Here is a 19,700-nt window from a genome sequence, read left to right as displayed (position 1 = left end):
GTGTAATATCATCCTGGTCCAAAGTAAGACTCTGTTCCTACTAGTGTGGATTATTTTATCTTTAATTTTATGTGAATTTGTCAGTGGTTTATCTGTTCATTGGTCTGTAACTGATGTAGCATATAAAGGAAGAGATTAACCATGTTTCTGCGACTTCCCTACTTATAGAGGTTTATCTCCAGACATGGCCACAGTTCCCAAGTTGAAATAAAAAGTGGACAAAAAAGAAAATAAAAAAAGACTATTTTTAAGCTTCATCTTTTATGGCTCCTGCTCTCCAACACTCCATGGTGACTGCCAGTCACACATGCTGAATCTTACTTTAAACAAGAAGGTCGGCACATTTACACTTGTAATCAATTCACATGCGTGTAGCACTCACCATCGCCATGTATATGTTTTTTTCTTTGCACAAGCAGAGGCGGTCCTAGCCTGTTTGGTGCTCTGGGCGAAACCCCCCACCCACCTCCCCTAAAATATTTGAGGAGTTCATGGTGTTGCTGAATGTGTTCACTATCAAGTGAAAATTCCTCCAGTGAAGGATTTCATAATTAATGGATTGTCAATAAATCAAGATTTAAAAAAAAAAGAAAAAAGAGTGAGGTTTGACCACTCTGCCCATCTAATGTTTCAGTGATGATGGCTGCTTTTACAAGAGCTGGAAATAAATAAATGCAGGTTTATTACAGCCTCATGCTGAAACTTTTACTGAAATTATGACCTAAAGCAGTGGTCTCCAACCCTGGTCCTCAAGGCCCACTGTCTTGCATGTTTTAAGCATTTCCCTGCTGCTGCACACCTAAAATCACCTATTAAATGAATAGGTGATTAACCGGCTTCTGCAGCATCTGCAGGAATGCAAATGAGGTAATGCAGTCATAGGAATCAGATGTGCTAGAGTCCAGACTCATCAAAAACAAGCAGGACAGCAGTCCCTGAGGACCAGGGTTGGGGACCACTGACCTAAAGTATTTATGTTGTCTTTTTGTACGCACATGCGTACAAAAAGACAACATATTCTCATGTACCGTCAGTGTTTCTCAACTCCGGTCCTCACGGCCCCCTGCTCTGCATGTTTTAGATGTGCCTCTATTTCAGAACAGCTGATTCAAATGATTGCATGACCATCAAGTACTGCAGAAGCCTGTTAATCACCCAGAGAGTCACAATTCAGGTGTGTGGCAGAAGGGAAATACCTAAAACATGCAGGGCAGGGGGGTGTGAGGACCGATGTTGAGAAACACAGGTCTATCATCTCCAGGTTTTATTGCTTATCCTGTTCTGAGAAGCAGCTGCTGATCTTTTCAAAGGTGAAGAAAAGGGTTAGGAGATAACTTGTACGTTTGTGCTGTGAAAACTGGGATGTTTTGGTATGTTGGACATCCTCTCACATTTTAACTACGGAGCTACTGTCTGGTCTCAGACTAATCAAACTATACTCAAACCATTAGCAAGTCTCTATAATCGGGCTTTAAAGGTTTTATATCAAAAGCCGATTAGATTCCATCACTGTCACATTTTGGTTAAATTTAGCATTTTAGATTTGACAAATTTTCTAAATTATAATGTATTAAAATTGATTTTTAAGTGTTTAAATGGACTTGCACCTACACCATTAAGCGATTGTATACAGAGACTACAGGGCAATAGCAGATCTACCAGAGCAGCTTTGGATGGAAATTGTAAGGTCCCCTTTCGAAGAGCCACTTTTGCTCAAAGTGCTCTGCCTGTGAGAGGATCTGCAGTTTGGAACTCACTTCCTGTTCATTTAAAGTCTGTAACCAGTTTTAGTACGTTCAAAAATCAAACAAAACTTAAGTTATGTCAAAAACAGAACTGTACCCATTTTTGATGTTTTACATTTTTCTGTTTGTATACATTATGTTGTGCCATTTTAAATGATTATCACTTCAATTTTTAGAGTTATTTTTTAAAAAGCCCAACTAGGGACAAGTGCTGCGAATTGGCTGTTGCTATTGCACCATGATGCAAACATGGGACTGCTGTTTTATTCAGTTTGTCTATGTGTGTCTGTCCCCATCAAATAAACTTTATATTAATAATTATTTTACACTGATTTGTCAGGCAACCAGGGGCCTCCACTGACCAGACAGAACACACATGAAAACACACAACTCAGATGGACACCAATCCTTACACACAGAACCTCGTGCAACAAACCAGATTGCACTCAGGTCAAACATCCACAGTGGATCTTACCGTTAGTCTGACAGCCAGCTCAGCCGGACAGCAGAACTATATCAGCTAAACATACACTTTCTGCCATTATCTGTTTGGGCAGTAGGATGAGAGTCAGAGACAGAAAAGGCTCAACAACCTGATAAACCTGAATGCTGGTTCTGTTCTGGGGATTACCTTCTGGAGATTACAGTGCAAAGGAAACAACAAAATACAATAAAAAAAAAAGAAAGAAAATGTGCCGTCATAAAACACAGTCATCATTTGGACACTACAGAGCCACTGTAACAGTCCTCTACAGGAGATCCTTCCTGCCAACAGCCATCAGAACATACAGCTCTGGAAAAAATTAAGACATCTGCAAAATGATAAATTACTCTGATTTTACTTTTAAAGGTTCATGTTTGAGTAAAATGAGCATTATTTTTTTTTCTAACAAATACTGATGAGATGTCTGAAATTCCAAGCAAACATTTTAATTAGCAAAAAATGAGAAATGATAAAAATAACATAAAAGATGCAGTGCCTTCAGACCTCAGAAAACAAGTTCATATTCATCTAGAAACAATACTAATGAACTCAAGAGTTCAGAAATCAATATTTGGTGGAATAACCATGATGGGGTTTATCATCATCATCATGGGGTTCAGTGCAGTGCTCTTAATTTTTTCCAAAGCTGAATATATATACTTTTTTTTTGGTTTTAACAATTTAGTTTCCATTCTTAATTTCACTTATTAGTTCACTTACTAGTTTGGTGAGTTCAAGTATTTTTGTTCATCTTTTATAATTTGTAGAGAAGATGTCCATCTATCCTGTTTGTGTGCAGAGCTTTCTAGTTTGAGAACATCAGTGTGTGAATTCATCCGATTACCTCACCAGTCATGCTAAACATAACTACATTTTAAATAAACTAGGAACATTTTCTTTATTGCAATCAGTATAACAGATCCACATGGTGTTGTGAAATGCAAATATATATACAGCAAATATTGCATCCTCTGTGCTCGACTGCAAAAATGGTTCTGAGAAAAGAACTGGACAACAGAATAGAAACCTTGCACACTTTATTATTAATAAGAAACTGTCCATAGTTTTCTGTACAGAGAAACAAAATGACACAAAAACTGAAAAACAAGAAGTTTCATGAATCCAGACAGAAAACATATATTCAATCACAAACTTAAAAAAAACCAACCAAAAAGAAACTTTCCATCACCTCTCTGGATCATAAAACAGACGACCAAACCGCCTGCAGAGTTCGAAACTCCAGGCAACAATTAACACATGATGTGGACATGGTCCATCTCTGACCAACCCTGTCATTTGATGAGAAATGCAGGGACGTTTTAGGCACAACTTTGATTTAAAAAAACAAAAAGAAAAAAAAGAAAAGAAAGGCTGAAAAAAGGCAGTTGAGAGAAGAAAGTTTGGAGTTGCAGGCAGCGAGGGCAGCACTCACCACAGAACGCTTTAAGAATCGGCTAGATGAAAAATGTAGCAGTACAAGTCAACTGCACGACATGCACAGCGTACGACACATATACAGTCATCTAGGTGTTCTGCTCTCTCTCTCACACACACACACACACACGTGCACGCATCTTATCCAGCAGGCTTTGCTATTTTGTCCCCCAAACTGCAGAACTCCACTAGCCGAGCTTTCAGCAGTTGAGGCCTCAAACTCCAGCAGCAGACTCAGAGTTAAAAACTTTCATGGATGCTTTTACTGATAGACAAAAAAAGCAAATTATCTTAAGCTTTATAGCTTTAAATTTCTGATGTATAAAATGTTAAATGAAATTGTCATTTCATCAAGAATTTCATCAAGCCCCCTCATCAGTCAAGCTGCTGGATGAAGATGATGCCTGGAGGAACTCAGATCTGTCTCTCTCCTTTCTCCCTTCAAAAAGCCTCGCTGAAAAAGGAAAAAAAAAAAAAAAAGGCAACCGTAAAGAACATTCAAATCAAAGAAAAAAAACAAAAAACAGATTAAACAATAAATAAAGCTATAACAAAACATTTATATTCACTGATATTTAAAAAAAAAAGCTGTGCAATGATTCCAGTATCATCTTCACACAAAATCTTCACATCTTTGTAATAATATGATTCATTTTTAAGTTTTCCCAAATTGTTTCTTCTAGAAAAAAAAAAAGTCTCAACCTGTCTGGACCGACTCGTCTGACACCAACTGAGCCAGTTTGTGTAAGAATGAGAACTGAAGTGATTTCTGCTGCTCTGCTCAGAGACGGAATGCTAACAGTGGCTGGAAGCAGCAGGAAGCAGCAGGAAACAGCAGGAGGCTGGAAGCTGCGATGGAGGAACCAGTTCACTGTTGGAAAACAAAATATTTCTATTTAAATATGACTAAGTGTTCGCTCCCCTTTCAGTCCTGTGTGGCTTGTTTGAGAGATGGCTGGTAGGTTCCACCTACCTGGCAGTCCCATGGCAAAGACAGAGAAAAAAATAATGATAAAACAAAATATCCCCAAAAACCGTTTGACAACTAAGAAGAGCATTGGGACAAAAAGGACAGGACTGGACAGCGTACACTCACACCAAGAGACACAGCTTCATTGTTAAAATACTGGAGTCATTAACCCACTCTATACTCAAGCCTTATCCCATCCCACTTTCTACACATTTACACTTTAAGTGTTTTTATTCTCCACCAGTCAGTTTTGAGAGCTCATCCTTCCTCTCCCCTGCTTCGCCACGTTCTCGCCCCCCAACTTGGCCCGGCCCCCTCAGGATGAGCAGGAGAGGAGACGAATACTGCATCAACATCAGAGAGGCAGATGGAGACCAACAGGAGGCACCACTCATCCAAGCAAAGATCTTGACAGGAACAAAAATGAGGGAGAGGAGAAACTGGCCTCATGAGGCGTGGGAAGTCACACCCATGTTCACCGGTGGGGCTTTGAGAGTAATGTCATTTCCCCAGCAGTGATTTAGAAAGAAAAAAAGAAAAAAAAAACCCCAGATGAAGAGGACAAATTAGGTTGGATGCTGCAGTTTTTTTTTGTTTTTTTTTTTGTTCGTTTTGTCTTTTTGAATTGCTGGGTAAAAATGGGCGNAAAAAAAAAAAAAAAAAAAAAACCCAGATGAGGACAAATTAGGTTGGATGCTGCAGTTTTTGTTTTTTTTTTGTTCGTTTTGTCTTTTTGAATTGCTGGGTAAAAATGGGCGCGTGTGGAAAGGATTCCTCAGAGGCGGCGGTGGGTTCTCCTGTGAACTCTTCCTGACCCCCCCCGGGGTGGGCGGGGCTTACCTGTCCTTCAGCTCCTGAGTCACTCGTTTTGTGAATCTGCCACAAAACATCCCAACGAGGAAAAGCAGGGCCACACCCACACCAATCACAGTGAGGATGTAGTTCTTGGACGGTGATGTCATCACTTGCATGGCCAGGTCTGAGAATCCCTCTGCTGGCGCCACCTGTTATTTATCCATAACAACAAGAACTTTCAAAATCTAGCAGTTATGCTTGCAATTTACCCCTGCCCGTCAATTTCTTTCCCTGCTATGAAATTACCGTAATGACCTGATATTGGCTGGAAAGCTTAATGTCTCCCCTTTCAGAAACTGTTGGAATTTTTCAGTGTCGCGGCTTTACCGTACTACAAATTTGGCTGCGTCATCGCGGACACGTTTGGCCTAAAAGGGTTTCAAACTACAACACAGTCCACTGACTGCTGTAAGGTAGGCAGTGGACTGACTTAGAGTTCATACAACTCTGACTTTGGTTAAGAACACAGCAGTTTAAAAAAGCTTGTGTGTGAAATTAAATTTGAGGGTCAATCATCCTCCTGAACAGAACAAAAAAGACACACACGGTCGTGCATAGTGTGTGTTAGAGCTCTACATTCACTGCCAGGTGTGAGAAGTCGGTCGTAGCTTCACACCTGAACCAAAACTTCAACCTGTGGGGCTGCAGCAGCCTGCATGAGAGCAGCTGCATGGCGGAGCAGACAGCTCAGCGCCTGGGGTCAGAGGTTAGCCATACCTTAGCAGCATAGCTCCACATGTCGATACGATCCTGGAGTCTCTTCTTGCACTCTGGCTGCAGACGGACACGTTTGTCCTGCAGCGCCTCCATCAGGCAGGACATCTCTGAGGACGAGAGCTGGTTTCAATACCCAGAACAATAAAACAGGCAGACTGCATGTTCACTGATAAATATACAGAGCCCCCTGGTGGACATGGGGGGGAAATAACGTTCTGTGTTCACTCACAATACATCCACAATTGCAATGATGACGAATGTCAATTGAAATTTTTAAATACCTTTAAAGAGCCTCGTTGAAAACCTGTTTATAAATTCTTAACTCTTTGGTGCAAAAAACGGATTGAAAAAATCAATCAATTACTGCTTGTTCTTGTTTGTACGCATGAAAACGAACTTTTATTAACCAAACAACAATATTAAAAAAAACACAAAACTATCAGATGACTTTATTATCCCGTGATAATAAGAATTTTCCTTCCAACAGAAAGTTTGTGTTTATGCCTTAGAGGAGATTTTAAAGAGATGGAAAGCCCATGTTTGACATGTTTTGCTTTTGCATGGAAGTTTGTATAGAAAAAGATATAAAACTTCAATATATCATTAGTGAGATATCTAACAAGCATACAAAAAACTTTACAGAAACCTTACATAGCAGAAAGACTTTCATTTCTGTGAGGGAACATAAAAAACCTCTGGAGGGTGCCGTAGAAATAAACCAAGATAGATTTTCTTCCAGTTTTTTTTTTTTTTTTAATAATTTGAATTAAATCAATAAACTAACAAACTGAAACTCAAGAGTTAATATGAATTGTGTTCAGTAACAAAAGAAACATTTCAAACTAAAGCATATTCCTCCTGTTTTGTTTCTTACGGTCATAAAAATAGAACTGGACAACTACAAGTCAAAATAAAACAAAGTAAATGTGTGTGTGTGTGTGCGTGTGTGTGTGTGTGTGTGTGTGTGCGTGCGCCTGCGTGGACTCACGGCGCCCCCTGCCAGGTGGGATGGCAGCACAGTGATGTTTGATGTCCAGCGCACACGCCGTGTGGAGAACAGGGTCAACAAAGATGTCCGCCTTGCTCTCCTTCAGCATGTTCAGCACTTCCTGCGAGAGGAGCAAGACGCAGGAACGCACGTTAAGGAACAGAGAGAAAAGAAAGTGATTCTGTAGGAAAACTGTTCCAGAATAATTCTGTTCATTAATATGCAGTGGATGGTTTTCTCTCTTGATACTTTTTAATGAAAGATTATCCAGAGGAAGCAAAGCTTTGCCTCATCAGCAGATCATTCACCTTCTTACAAGCTTCCTGTTTGATCTTCAGAAGGTTGATTTTCAGACACTCCTCCACCTGTCCTGTCTGCTCCTGAGCTGCTGCCTCCTCTGGACACAGACTTGAAATCTACACACACACACACACACACACACACACACACACACACACACACTTAAAAAAAACCTCTGGGCTGCTCTGTATGCAGCCGTTTCTCATACATCTCACTGGAAAGAGAAAAACTATCCAGGAAAATGACTTCATGTTCATGTGTTGGTTCTAAAACCTGGTTCAGCTCATGGTCATGTACAGCTATATCCACACTAAGCAAACCAATCATTAAAGTCTTAATCCATTATGTTTCAAAAGCAACTCCAATCAGCTGGTTTTAGTCTTGATTTAAAGGAACTCTGTGTTTCGGCAGTTTTGCAATATTGTAGGAGTTTGTTCCAGATTTGTGGTGCATAGAAGCTGAATGCTGCTTCTCCATGTTTGGTTCTGGTTCTGGGGATGCAGAGCAGAGTTAAATGCTCTCTGTGCACAGACTGAACACAAACAACACAGAGCCATGTTGACTCTGGACAGATAGATTTCATAGATAAACCAGTGGAACCAGCGCAGAGCACTCTGCTCTGTGACTTATTACAGTAGACTGGGTTACACTACAGAGCACTTTTCACCTTTCTGCATTGTGAATTTGTGTATGAATGTACACAAATTCACACGCAATATACACCAAAGTGTAAATCGCTTTGGAGTCCCCAGACTTGATAAAGTACTACACCAAATCAGTTCACTTACAATGTAAACATTAGCCAAGTTTGTTTTTTCATCGTTGCACAGACTGGTTTACCTTCAAATACCAACAAAACATGGGCTAGAAATATTTTAAGGCCGTTCTCTCCCCCTGCTGGTCAGTTGGCTACACAACAACTTGTGTTAACTGACTCAAAGCAACTCCAGTTTTTCACTCCTATTTGTTATAATCCCACATCTGCAGCCGCTGCCAAGCAAAACACTAGAAACAGGTTTTGTTGAAACCAGGAGGTGAATGAAGGTAGAGTGGCAGTAGAGTGTGTGTTCAAACAGAAAGCTGCAAACCTCTTGGGTGCAGTGGATCTGGAGCTGAGGGTCCAATCTGTAGTCCAGAGCCGACTCCTGCAAGATGACCCGAATCTGATCCTCACAGTCTGGAGACAAACGCTGCAGAACACAGAGCAGAGGAACAGAAGGAATCCTTAAAGCTTTGCTCTTCTCTAGACATCTACATCATTCCATTGTCATCAAGAATCTTCATGATGAAAATGTAAACATGCTCAAGTTTCATTTATACGAGTAACCATTCGAGTATCGACTCTGACCTGGTCTGCATATTTGAGTTTGAGGCAGGAGATGACTTGACCTTCCAGCTCTGTGTCCGTCGCTCCCTTGTTCAGGACAGACTGACAGAATTTTGGGATGTCGGCTTTACAGGCCTTCTTCAGCACAGGGTTTAATCTGTAGTCTGAGCACACACACACAAATACACAACTGTTAGGTTTCAATCTGCTTCAATTTATATGCTGGGCTCAGCAGGAGGGGGTGAAAGGTCAGAGAGGGTGTGTGTACCTGTGTTCTGGGTGATCTGTCTCTTGGTGATCATCTGTTTGCATTTGGGATCCATCAGCTCACTGTTCTTGTTCTGTTTCAGACACTGAAGAACGTTCTTGCCCTCCGACTCCGTGCAGAACCGCTGAACAAAAACAGGAACAAAAACACAGTAAAAACAATGAGACTGCAGCCTGAGCCACCAGAGGCTCTGTGGATGTTTCACAGTGACTCCAAACACAGGTTTTGGCAGTTCTTCTAGTTTTTTCATAGAATAATTTTACTTACTTTCAACAACAGAATGACGCCAAAAGTACCAGTAATGTTTGTTTAAATCTATTACCTCATCACACAGGTAGAAACTTTCTTTAATGTTTTCTACAAATATTAACACTACACTAAAAAAAAAAATCCATCTCTCACTTTACAGAAGATCTCCTTTTTGCTCGAGTCATTTGCTGGACCCTATTTCCTGTCAATTTACTGTTCAACAAAGGCCACTAGTGCAAATATATAGCATATTAGATCTTTAAAATAAAGTTTTCCTATCGTAGGTATTTGTCAAAGTACCTTTTTTTTTTCAAAGGTCATGTAACATTGTTGCTCTAGCCGATTTTATTTATGAAATGCAAAAAGGTTCTTTGGATTGTTGAGGTTGCAGACCTCTCTCCTGGAAATAATAACTATAGTTCAATACAAATTGCCAATCAGTTCCAGTGCGTTACCTTCAAACATTACAAATAACTTTTAAATATTTTAGAGTGTTTTCACACCTAATAGTCCAGTAGACTTGGTTCAACTGGGGACCAAAATTGCAACACTTCATTTTCAGCTGCACTGCCCTGTGTCAAACAGGCCAAATTAATTGAAAAACATATTCCCCTCCTCGCCTGTGGTGGCACTGCACCAAAAACTACTGAAGGAATAGACACAAAAACCTCAGAAGAGAACACCGAGCGCAACTTCCTTCTTCACAAAATGTAAAGATAAATGGAGGCGTCAGATTTTGGCAGTTGGTGGATTTCTCTTTTGGTTTTTGGCAAAACTCTCCAGACCTCGTCTGAGTTACTCATCATCTGATTCTTCTTGATTTCTGAACAGTAACACTCAACAATGGGGCTTACACTGAATAAAATAACAAAATATAGCCGAGTAAACACAATGTGATAATAGAAATCACAAGCAGTGGTGGCCCACCCGGATCATGTGCTTGCAGACTCTCATCAGCTGATAGTCCAGTTCAGGGTCAACCATCTCCACCTCCTGCAGCTTGAAGATCTTTTGGTGGCAGCGCGAAGACAGCTGGCGTTTGTTCTCCTTCAGACACTCGACCACCTGGAGTGGGATGCAGACACTGAGTCAAACTTTCCGTCCCTCGTAATCATGGAGGACGAGGGACGGAATAAAGAAGAAGGTGATAAAAATGAATCCACCTGCCCTGGATTCTATATTTCACAGACTCAAACTGAGCTAAACGGAATGTAATAAGTACAGGAAGCAGGGCTGAAAAAAACCAAATGGTGGTTTTCATTATCTTCTTTGTTGTCAGAATGGTTGCAAAGCAATGAAAGAAAAAGAAAAATAAGACTACTTTTTTTTGTGTAATTTCCACAAAAGAAAATCTCAAAATGCTTTAAAAAAATTATTGCAAACCTTGCAGTGTGTACTGTCCCTTTAAATGAGCGAAATCTGTAATAACCAGCAGCCCAGTCAGCTGTGTAGCTTCCAATAACACAACTTGTCCAAAATGGGAACAGTTTCTTTGACATGAAAATGAGCAAAAAGTGTGTGTGTGTGTGTGTGTGTGTGTGTGTGTGTGTGCGTGTGTGAGTAACTGCTGACCTGTGCATTGCCAAAAGCCACGTTCTGACACAGCCGGTTGATGTCCTGCTTACATGAGTCATACAGCTCCGGCTCCAGACGGATGTCCTCTGACTGATGGATTCACAGAAAAACACAATGTCAGGTTTAAAACTGCACCAAAGTGCTGTACAAAAACCATAACAACAGAATAAGTAGATGAAAAGAGAAAGAGAAAAAAAAAAAAACAGAAAAATATATATGATAAAATAATAAGAGTAAGAGTAATAATAAGTAAATAAAGTAAAACATCACAACAGAAGCGTTGCAGTATCAGGTCTGAAACACAAACTGATGAAAGAACTCTAAAGTTCAACAGGAACATCCTGGGATTAAAGCCTCAAACTCAAACATTCTGTAAAACCACAAGGCGTGAGTGAGTGAAGTTGTAACAGTCTGTCAGTGAACGCACCATCTCCACCTCCTCCACTCGGAGCTGTTTGCGGCATTTGACCGACACGCGCTGCTCCTTGGCGTCCTGCAGGGTGTCATTTCTCACCGTGGTGCTGAGGCAGATGACCACGTCCACCCTAAGCAGCAACAGGGGGAGACCGACGCGAACGTCATCAACACACTCGCATTTCAATTCAGCTTTTTAGTAGCAATTTAAATGGAAAGCGAAAAGAATGCAACATCCTGGTAGCTGCATCTTCCTAACAATCACAGAAACACTTAAAGTGAGCCAATGGGACGTCAGTGATGACAAACATCATCTGGTACTTTATTAAGACATAAACCAGCTGAAACGGTCGTGTCGGCACACACACAGCAGTGTGTCAAATTAATGGGCAACTTTCTGGTGCAAAATACGTAAACTAAACTCCAGGAACAGATATTTTCACATACTCACACGGAAAACAAACATTTCTATTAAGTTTTTATTTTTTTATTTTTAACCTTTCATCTTACATGAAAACTTTTACCATCACTAAAAATGATTCATAAAAACTCTGACCAAGGCTAAAAAAAACAAGTTTCTTTGTGAGCAGAAAACAGATTTCTGCATCATTGTCTGAAATAAATAATGTGCATATAGCAAATATTGCTTTAATACAATGTTTTTAATAATTTCATATTTTAATATACTGTTCAAAAGTAGTTCAAACCATATACATCTGTGCATACAAATTAACCTCCTGAAGCCATGTTTAATTCCGAACAGGAAGTCATGGTTATTTTGAAGCAAACTGATTGGCCGACACAGGTTTTAGCTTTGTGTTACACTGCCCCCTAAGGGTTGGGATGATTAAAACAACATTCGGTGGCAGGTTTGTGTAGGTTCATGTGGATGAAAACTTTTCTGAAACCAATCCAGTGTGTGTGGTATTTTTAAACGATGTGGCGGTGATATTGGTCTTTATAAAGACCAGGGTGTGTGTGGACAAGGCTGATGAATATTCACAGAAAGACTAAATAAGGAAGAAATTACAGGAATCTTGTCATTTAATCATATTTAACAATCTAGCAACAAAATTATAACTTGTTTGATTAAAGATCAATGATTCTCATGACATGATCATGTAAAACTGCTTTTAAATGTCGGGACTGCTGAGTGGAATAAACATAATATTAATATTTAGTCTTCTAAAACATGGCAAGTATCAATATTCATTTGAGATTAATTCATCTAAAAAATGTTCTCAAATTGGATTACAAACCCAACAGAACTGTCTACTGCTGAAAAGGAGAGGAGAAGTGGAGGCAGTGTTGTGGTCAAGACCACCTAACCCGAGATCGAGACAAGACCAAGACTTTTAGGGTCCGAGTCCAAGTCAAGACCAAGACCGAGGGAAGTCGAGACCGAGTCAAGACCAAGACCGAGGGAAGTCGAGACCGAGTCAAGACCAAGACCAGCGGCCCACACTACATGATGTGATAAAATGTGAAATATGATCAAAATTACTTCAAATTGATCTGAAAAATCCATATTCCCATAAAAACACCTAGATATTAAATACTTAATAAATTTAACCAATATTAAAAGCAGAACAAACTCTTTGTTCTGCTATGCTTCCATCTCTGTGCTACGATCGGCGGTGGTCTCGTGCCATCCCTAAATAGATAACACCCTGGGTGTTTGTCCATGTTGCTCTGTTCTGTCAGATCAGCATACGCTGTCAGGTCATCATATGCTTAGCACAAACTCACGGTTATATCTGTCACACACTCCTTACCATATAATTTTATTTAATTAGCAACAGAGAATCATGACGTAGATCATCATATGCTTTATTAACAGTTGTATGGCATCCTGACTTAGCGGTTAAGTAGGTTAATGAGTTTTACACATGCGTGTGTTGTAGTTGACTGCAGCTGCAGCCAGACCTGCTTTAAATACACTTTGAAGCCACGACAACTTATGTATATCTATATAGTTATCATTGAAAACAATTTAATGACTTTATTTTCGTCATAACTTGTTGCGTATGGTTAACTGACAACTCCTCTGACTGTCAGACTTCTTAATGCGCATGCGTGGTACTAACTGCATGTATGCTATTCTGACAGCGTATGGTAATCTCATAGAACGACTCTCAGGACTCCAGTCCTATCTAATAAATACAGAGACGAGCAGATGAATCGTACTGTTCCTGAATGTCGCATTACTATATTGCAGACTTTTGGACACAGCGTTGTCCCATATATGTGACAAGTCAGTCAACATCTCCACAAAATAATTTAGCGCGGTGAGTGACTTTTTTTCATCATAAATGCTTAAGTGTCTCTATACAGCTAGCTTTGCTAACATCACGTCAACGGAACTTACCTTTCTTTGAGCTACTTTTCTAAGTGACGAAAAAAGTTAGACGTTGTCCCCACCGTCTGTGAAAGCGAAGCGCTGCTGAGTTAGCTGTGGCCATCGGATTTCTTATGATTTATGCAGCATTATTCTATTACTGACTATTAGACCGACATCTTCTGCCGCTCAGAGGAAACCACTGTGCATGTCTCAGAGCGCCGTGTGCGAGTGAAAAGTGGGGGAGGGGGAGAAACAGAAACACGTTATTGGTTGGATTTTAATCGGTGCGTTTTGCATCCACTGAAAGCAAATATGTTAACAAAAAAACTGGACAGTATGCTGTATGTCTAGTGATATTTTCACAGTTGCGGTCTCGACTGGTCTTGAAATAAAATGCCGAGTCCTCAGGGCCCGAGACCGAGACAAGACCGAGACTAGATGCGGTCGAGTCCGAGACAAGACCGAGATCATCAATAAATGGTCTCGAGACCAAGACCGATCTCGAGTACTACAACACCGAGTGGAGGAGCTTACTTCTTCTTGATGTTGGGACAAAGCTTCAGGACGTCCTCTTTGCAGGCGGTCTTGAATTTGTAGGAGAAACGAAAGTCTTTGATCTGAACCTGCAGACAGTCATGGCATACAGGACTGTTACCTGGAGATTCAGCAGATAGTGGAGCTGTATGCTTCACCTCTACAGCTACAAGTAGCTGTAGAGGTGAACTATACTTTATAGTATAGTTTATAGTATAGTTCACTATAAAGTAAAAGCAGTTTCTAAAAATTAGGCTAGGATAAAATTTAAAAACTTTTGTGCTTTGAAGCTTGCTATCCCATTTAGAATCCTACATGTCCAAATCTGGATGCATCTAAAATAAATGATTTCACCCTCCAATCCCAACTGAAAATGATCCCACCTTGTGTTTTAAGAAATGGCATAAAACTATCAGCATCAGTTGAAGGGTCTCTTTATGTAGTTCAGTTTAAGTAGCTTCAAAAAGGGAAGTGATCTCAGATTCTGTTCAATTTGGGACCAAAATTGCAACATTTGTTACATTTTCCAGTTGCTGCAGTTCTCTTTCGCACTGAACTGTGTCAAATGAACCAAAGTCTTTGGAAAACCTCTTCCCCTCCTCACCTGTGGTGGCACTGCACCAATAACTGTTGAAGGAAACGTCAAAAACTTATGAAGAAGACACCGAGTGCAACTTCTTAATTTACCAAATGTAAACAAACCCAGAGTGGTGGCATATTTTAGAGGTTGAAGGATTTCTCTTTAGTCTTTGGTTAAAAGACCACGGGTCATTTCTCCCGCTAACACTAGATGTTCATTTGTTTTGTTTGTATTTACCCAGAATTCCATGCAATATAGTCTGTTTCCTACTTTTGGAGCGCTCTCCGGTTCCCTTAGTATTCACATATGTATTCGAGCCGCACCAGCGTTCACTCCAACTGAGCTGAGGTGGTTTTAAGGGATCAGAGTTTAATTGCACACTCACACCGGACTTTTTAACAAAACGGACTGGAGTTTGATTAAAGAGGACTAAACAGAAATGATTTAAAGGTGGTGGGGTCTTCTTCAGGTTTTCTGTAGCTGACTGTTGTTAGTCAGTCGTCTTTTAGCTGACTTTTAACACAACAGAGTCATGACTCAAAAAACAATTACTTTTCAACTTACCAGTAACAGACTGAAAAGAAGGATTAACATGGTGTAAAACCTCAGCTGTGACTTCACAATATTAAGTTACATGCAGACAGTAACTGATTATGAGAAATTTGTTTAACCCAAATAAGACAAATTCTTTTTCCTGGTTAACATTGTGGAGTGAATTTTGAAAGTCAATGCTGTACTGCTTGACAACTAAGATCAATTGGAACCAGAGGTCACGCTAGACTTTTCTGTTCTCCGTCATTCTGACCGGGCGCGGGAAGGTAATGTCCTCAGCTCCATTTGTTAAAACCGCAGGATAGGGTTGCCACCCATCCATTAAAATACGGAACCGTCCCGTATTTGGCTGTTAAATGTAGTGATACAGGACACGATTTGTTCCGCATTCTACAAATGTGAATGTGTAATAATAAAGAACAGAGTACGTTATATAGTAGGCTGCCCCAGTCATTGTTTTTACTCACGGTGTTGGTGTTGCGATATTTTGCCCAACTGCTTTCTGGGTAAAACAGACCAACAGACATGCTGCCTCCGCAGCTGCCTCCCTCCCGGCTTTAAATATATAGGGACTGGTCTCTTGGTAACCATAGTCGAAGCACCCGAAGCACCCCTCCTTCCCCCCGCTTACCACTTATGAGACTAGGACGACACGCATTAGTGGGCATCCCTTATTTTGATTTCTGAAAGGTGGCAACCCGCAGGATGAGTTAAGTTTAATTCTTCGCAGCGGCGGAGAGGCGTCCGCATTGGTTGTGCAGCGGACTGCACATGTTACAGTCTAATTTCTGCACTTTTATTTATTTCCTCAAGATAAACTGCCAGCTCCTCTGTTTTAGACTATAAATGGATTAACACAACATTGCATTCTCTTTAGTTTTCTCTGTTCTGTATGTAATGGAGACTGAAATTAAACACGCCATTTCTACCAAAGATTTGTAATGCGCTTCCTAACCAGACGCTCCAAAGCGTCCAGTCCATAACTCATCAACACGCTGTCAGCTCCCGGTCAGAAAGACCCATTTAGTTCAGTGTCCATGAGATGATATTCAGAAAAGATTTTTTTTACTAATTGATTTTAGTTGCCTCTGCAACGAACTCTTTGCGTAAAGTCTGTAATGTCTGCACATGTGCACCAGTCAAGGGTGTTAATTATAACCTGTCAAATGACCGACGGGCTTTAAATTTTCCCGTCGTTTAAAAAAATAACCGGTCAAATACGGAAAATATTCTGTTAATGCGACCTCTGATTGGAACGTATGTGACTTAATTTAAATCATTTTTTGTAAAGTGCCTTGAGACCACATTTGCTGTAAATTGGTGCTATAGAAACCAAACTAAAATTAAACTTTAAATGATATGAAAGCCAAAGTGAAAAAAGCCTCTAGAAGCTGAGCTACAACAGAAGCTCGGTTTGCTCACCAGCTGGAAGTGTGTGACGCCCACTGCACACTTCTCATTCATCTCCTTCTGGTGTTTGTTCTGAATCAAACACTCCATCAGGTCACCAGAGTCGATCTGATTGTCTGCTACCTCCTGACACATGGAGAGGAAACAGGACACAGACACGGGCAGGGGTCAGTTTAAAATGCTGCACTCATCTTCCAATACATTCATGAAGTAAAAAAAAAAAAAAGCACAGTGTTTTGATTGTTATTACCAGTTATCCCAGTGTCAAAGAGGAAGTACACATGTGGTACAATTACACAAAATGTTTGTGGTTTTAAAGAAACGCATGTAAACCACAACTGATCCTAAAACCTTCTGTTCCCAAATTGTCTCGGAAATGTATTTAATGCTACATTTCAAACATGGAAACACTGTATCTGTAATGGATCAGTAAGTGAATACTCACATGACAATAGCTTTGAATTACAGGTTCACAGGCTCGCATTAATAAAGCCTCAATCTGAATGTCCTGAGGAGGGAACATAGAGGCAATGCTTAGTCACAACATTATGTTCAGTCACAGCTCAATGGCTTCAGTAATCACTCATCACCAGTGTGGTGCTGAGAATGCAACAGCTTAGAAAGGAACACAAACCTCCGACTCAAGCTCTGTAAGATTCCCCACTACGTCTCTGCAGTCGGACACCAGATCCTCCAGATGGTCCTGCAGACACTCCAGCTCCTGGCCAGTCTCCGACTTCTCACTGCACCACTTTCCCAGGTCGGCCATGCAGCGTCTCTGCAGCTCAGGATCCAGCTTCACGTCTATCGCCCTCTGGTGGAGAATCCTCTGGACCTCCACCTTACAGTCCCTCGATAGCTGAGGATGAGGAGCGAGGACAATTCCAAAGTTAGTTTTAACAAAAAAAAAATATTTTTACACTTTATCATAAAAAAAACATGTTTAGAAATGAGAAGAAATATTTTAATGAGGCAAAGTTTCCTGCTTTATCAAAGAGCTTTATGTCAGAGTTTAGAACAGTCCAGGCCTGTAGGGCCAGGCTCCTGCAGCTTTTAGCCTCTCTGCTTCAGCACATCTAAGAGTTTTTTTTAAACCGTAGTGGTTACACGCTGTTATCTTTATTATATTTTAACATAAAAAAAAAAGTCGTTTTGAAGGTATGTACACTTATTTTAGAGGATCCACCATCAGCTCACTAGCAGAGCTCTGTGGAGCTCAACTGCAGGCTACTGAGGCAGTGGCCTACTCTTTTCATTTAATTCAAGTGTGGAGGACTGACCACTCAGTTTGAGACCACTGGTTTAGACGCTGCTTGTTAGTCATTACAGACTCTTAATACATCTTGTGTTTCAAAATAAAGCCAATACAGACCAGATGGAGGAGCTAATCAATGGAAACAGACTGAATAATCACTAAAGCATGGGCTGTATTGACATGCTGCCCATCTGACCGTATTCAGCTTTCCAGCTTTATACAATCCTAAAGTTTTACTCTTACACTCAGAGATGAGAGATTCCTGTAAAGGTCAAACGGTTGCCATGGGATACGTACCCTCCGTCCCTGCTCCACTGAGCGGTAAGCGTGGCGATACAGGCAGGAGAAAACGGCCCCAGCTGGCATTAGCTCACTGGTTTCATTCCAGCCGTGAGTGTGGCAGAGTCTGGCCGCATCACCCTGACATTTCTTATACAGAATGGGGTCCAGCCTGAGGAACGGCACCGCATCATGAATACAATCGTAGTTTGGTTTATTAAGAACACATAGACATCGTCATTTTTTTGTTTTAAACATTGATTCTCCCTGACTGCAGACAGATCATATCTTCCATCCACCTCACTTTGAGATAAACACAGCTTACAGACACAAACTTAATATTTGTCCAATTTGTTCAAAAATAAGTGACTGTAGTTTTATTCTGAAAAGCAATTCAATTCTTTAACATGGCACTAGTTGATTAGTCATTTTTCAAGTTGAACTCGTTCCCAAAATGAATTCATGTCATTTATTGTTTTTAGCTGACAGCTTATCTTACTTCCAGTCTCTGGCTATGAAGTACTGCAGCTCCAGCAGCCTGTGCTCACAGTCCTCCACCATCTTCTCAGTGTACAGATGCTCCATCAGACAAGACAGGATCCTGCATGATCAGAACCAGTTCTGTACAGTTACTGCTGATCCACCCAGCTGTACGTATTGTGTTCTGGAGCGGAGTTTTGACGTTTTCCGGTGTTTTTCTACCGGCAGGACTTACATGGGGTCTCCGTTGCGGATGTGTTTGCAGGCTGTCTGGATGACAGACTCACAGGCCTCGTTCAGCGCCCTGTCGATCCGATAGTCGGCTCCTGGGTCTGCTTCCTGCACCAGGTCCTTGAGCTGATCACAAGAAGAAGAGCAACATCAGGAGAAGAACCTCAACAACCGACACGACCAGAGGCTGAAGCTCCTACACCCAGGTCAGAAACAGAGGCAGTACCAGAGCCACGACGGCTCCTTTAGAAGCAGGAATCAGTGTTCCACTCTGACCAGTGGTGCTGCTGGGAAACCTCTGGAGCAGAGAAGCTGCTGGCTTTATGTATAATCACACATTATTGCTAGTTTTGTTTGGCTTAGGCAGGGCGGAGCAGGTTAAATAGCTTGTTTCTCTGCCGCCTTTAATAAACAGTTTCCTTCAAACTGCAGACGGAAAGATCCGACTGAAACATCCTGAATACAGCCTCAAGCAGTGTTGAAAGTTGGAGAAATATCCGAGTTAAAAAGTAACGGCTTAAAATTATTTTCAGATTGTTCAAAACATTTGTCAGACTGATGAAAGTAAAGTTAAGGCTGACGTACATTCATTTAGCATGATTGACAGCACTGAGACACTCCTCCTGACTCTGATGTGTCAAAGAGAGAACCATCACATTCATTTTAATGCCATGACAGGAAAAAAAAAAAAAAAATATATATATATTTTTTT

The 19,700-nt window shown here is 40.7% G+C and overlaps 1 protein-coding gene and 1 long non-coding RNA gene across 2 annotated transcripts in view; one reads left to right on the top strand and one right to left on the bottom strand.

The window, feature by feature from the left end:
- Positions 1–3,249: 3,249 nt before the first annotated feature.
- The window catches only part of glg1a (golgi glycoprotein 1a), a 30,971-nt gene continuing 14,520 nt past the window's right edge, over positions 3,250–19,700 (bottom strand). The window contains exons 9-26 of the mRNA XM_007568485.2: positions 18,993–19,114; positions 18,777–18,878; positions 18,296–18,449; positions 17,378–17,602; positions 17,189–17,251; positions 16,756–16,869; positions 14,202–14,290; positions 11,340–11,457; positions 10,910–11,002; positions 10,265–10,402; positions 9,089–9,212; positions 8,842–8,984; positions 8,582–8,683; positions 7,502–7,609; positions 7,194–7,314; positions 6,206–6,312; positions 5,474–5,637; positions 3,250–4,117 (exon numbers count right to left, since the gene is read on the bottom strand). Coding sequence (XP_007568547.1) covers positions 4,105–4,117; positions 5,474–5,637; positions 6,206–6,312; positions 7,194–7,314; positions 7,502–7,609; positions 8,582–8,683; positions 8,842–8,984; positions 9,089–9,212; positions 10,265–10,402; positions 10,910–11,002; positions 11,340–11,457; positions 14,202–14,290; positions 16,756–16,869; positions 17,189–17,251; positions 17,378–17,602; positions 18,296–18,449; positions 18,777–18,878; positions 18,993–19,114 — 2,100 coding nt within the window. The 3' untranslated portion in view covers positions 3,250–4,104. The remainder of the gene's footprint in view (positions 4,118–5,473; positions 5,638–6,205; positions 6,313–7,193; positions 7,315–7,501; positions 7,610–8,581; positions 8,684–8,841; positions 8,985–9,088; positions 9,213–10,264; positions 10,403–10,909; positions 11,003–11,339; positions 11,458–14,201; positions 14,291–16,755; positions 16,870–17,188; positions 17,252–17,377; positions 17,603–18,295; positions 18,450–18,776; positions 18,879–18,992; positions 19,115–19,700) is intronic.
- Positions 4,111–5,532, top strand: LOC107838227 (uncharacterized). Its single transcript, XR_001664294.1, has 2 exons — positions 4,111–5,203; positions 5,322–5,532. It is a non-coding gene; the product is annotated as an uncharacterized LOC107838227 (long non-coding RNA).

This window comes from Poecilia formosa, unplaced genomic scaffold, assembly GCF_000485575.1.
Source record: "Poecilia formosa unplaced genomic scaffold, Poecilia_formosa-5.1.2 Scaffold224, whole genome shotgun sequence".
Lineage (NCBI taxonomy): Eukaryota > Metazoa > Chordata > Actinopteri > Cyprinodontiformes > Poeciliidae > Poecilia > Poecilia formosa.
The sequence above is the reverse complement of the archived record's forward strand: the minus strand, read 5'-3'. Positions and strand labels throughout refer to the sequence as shown.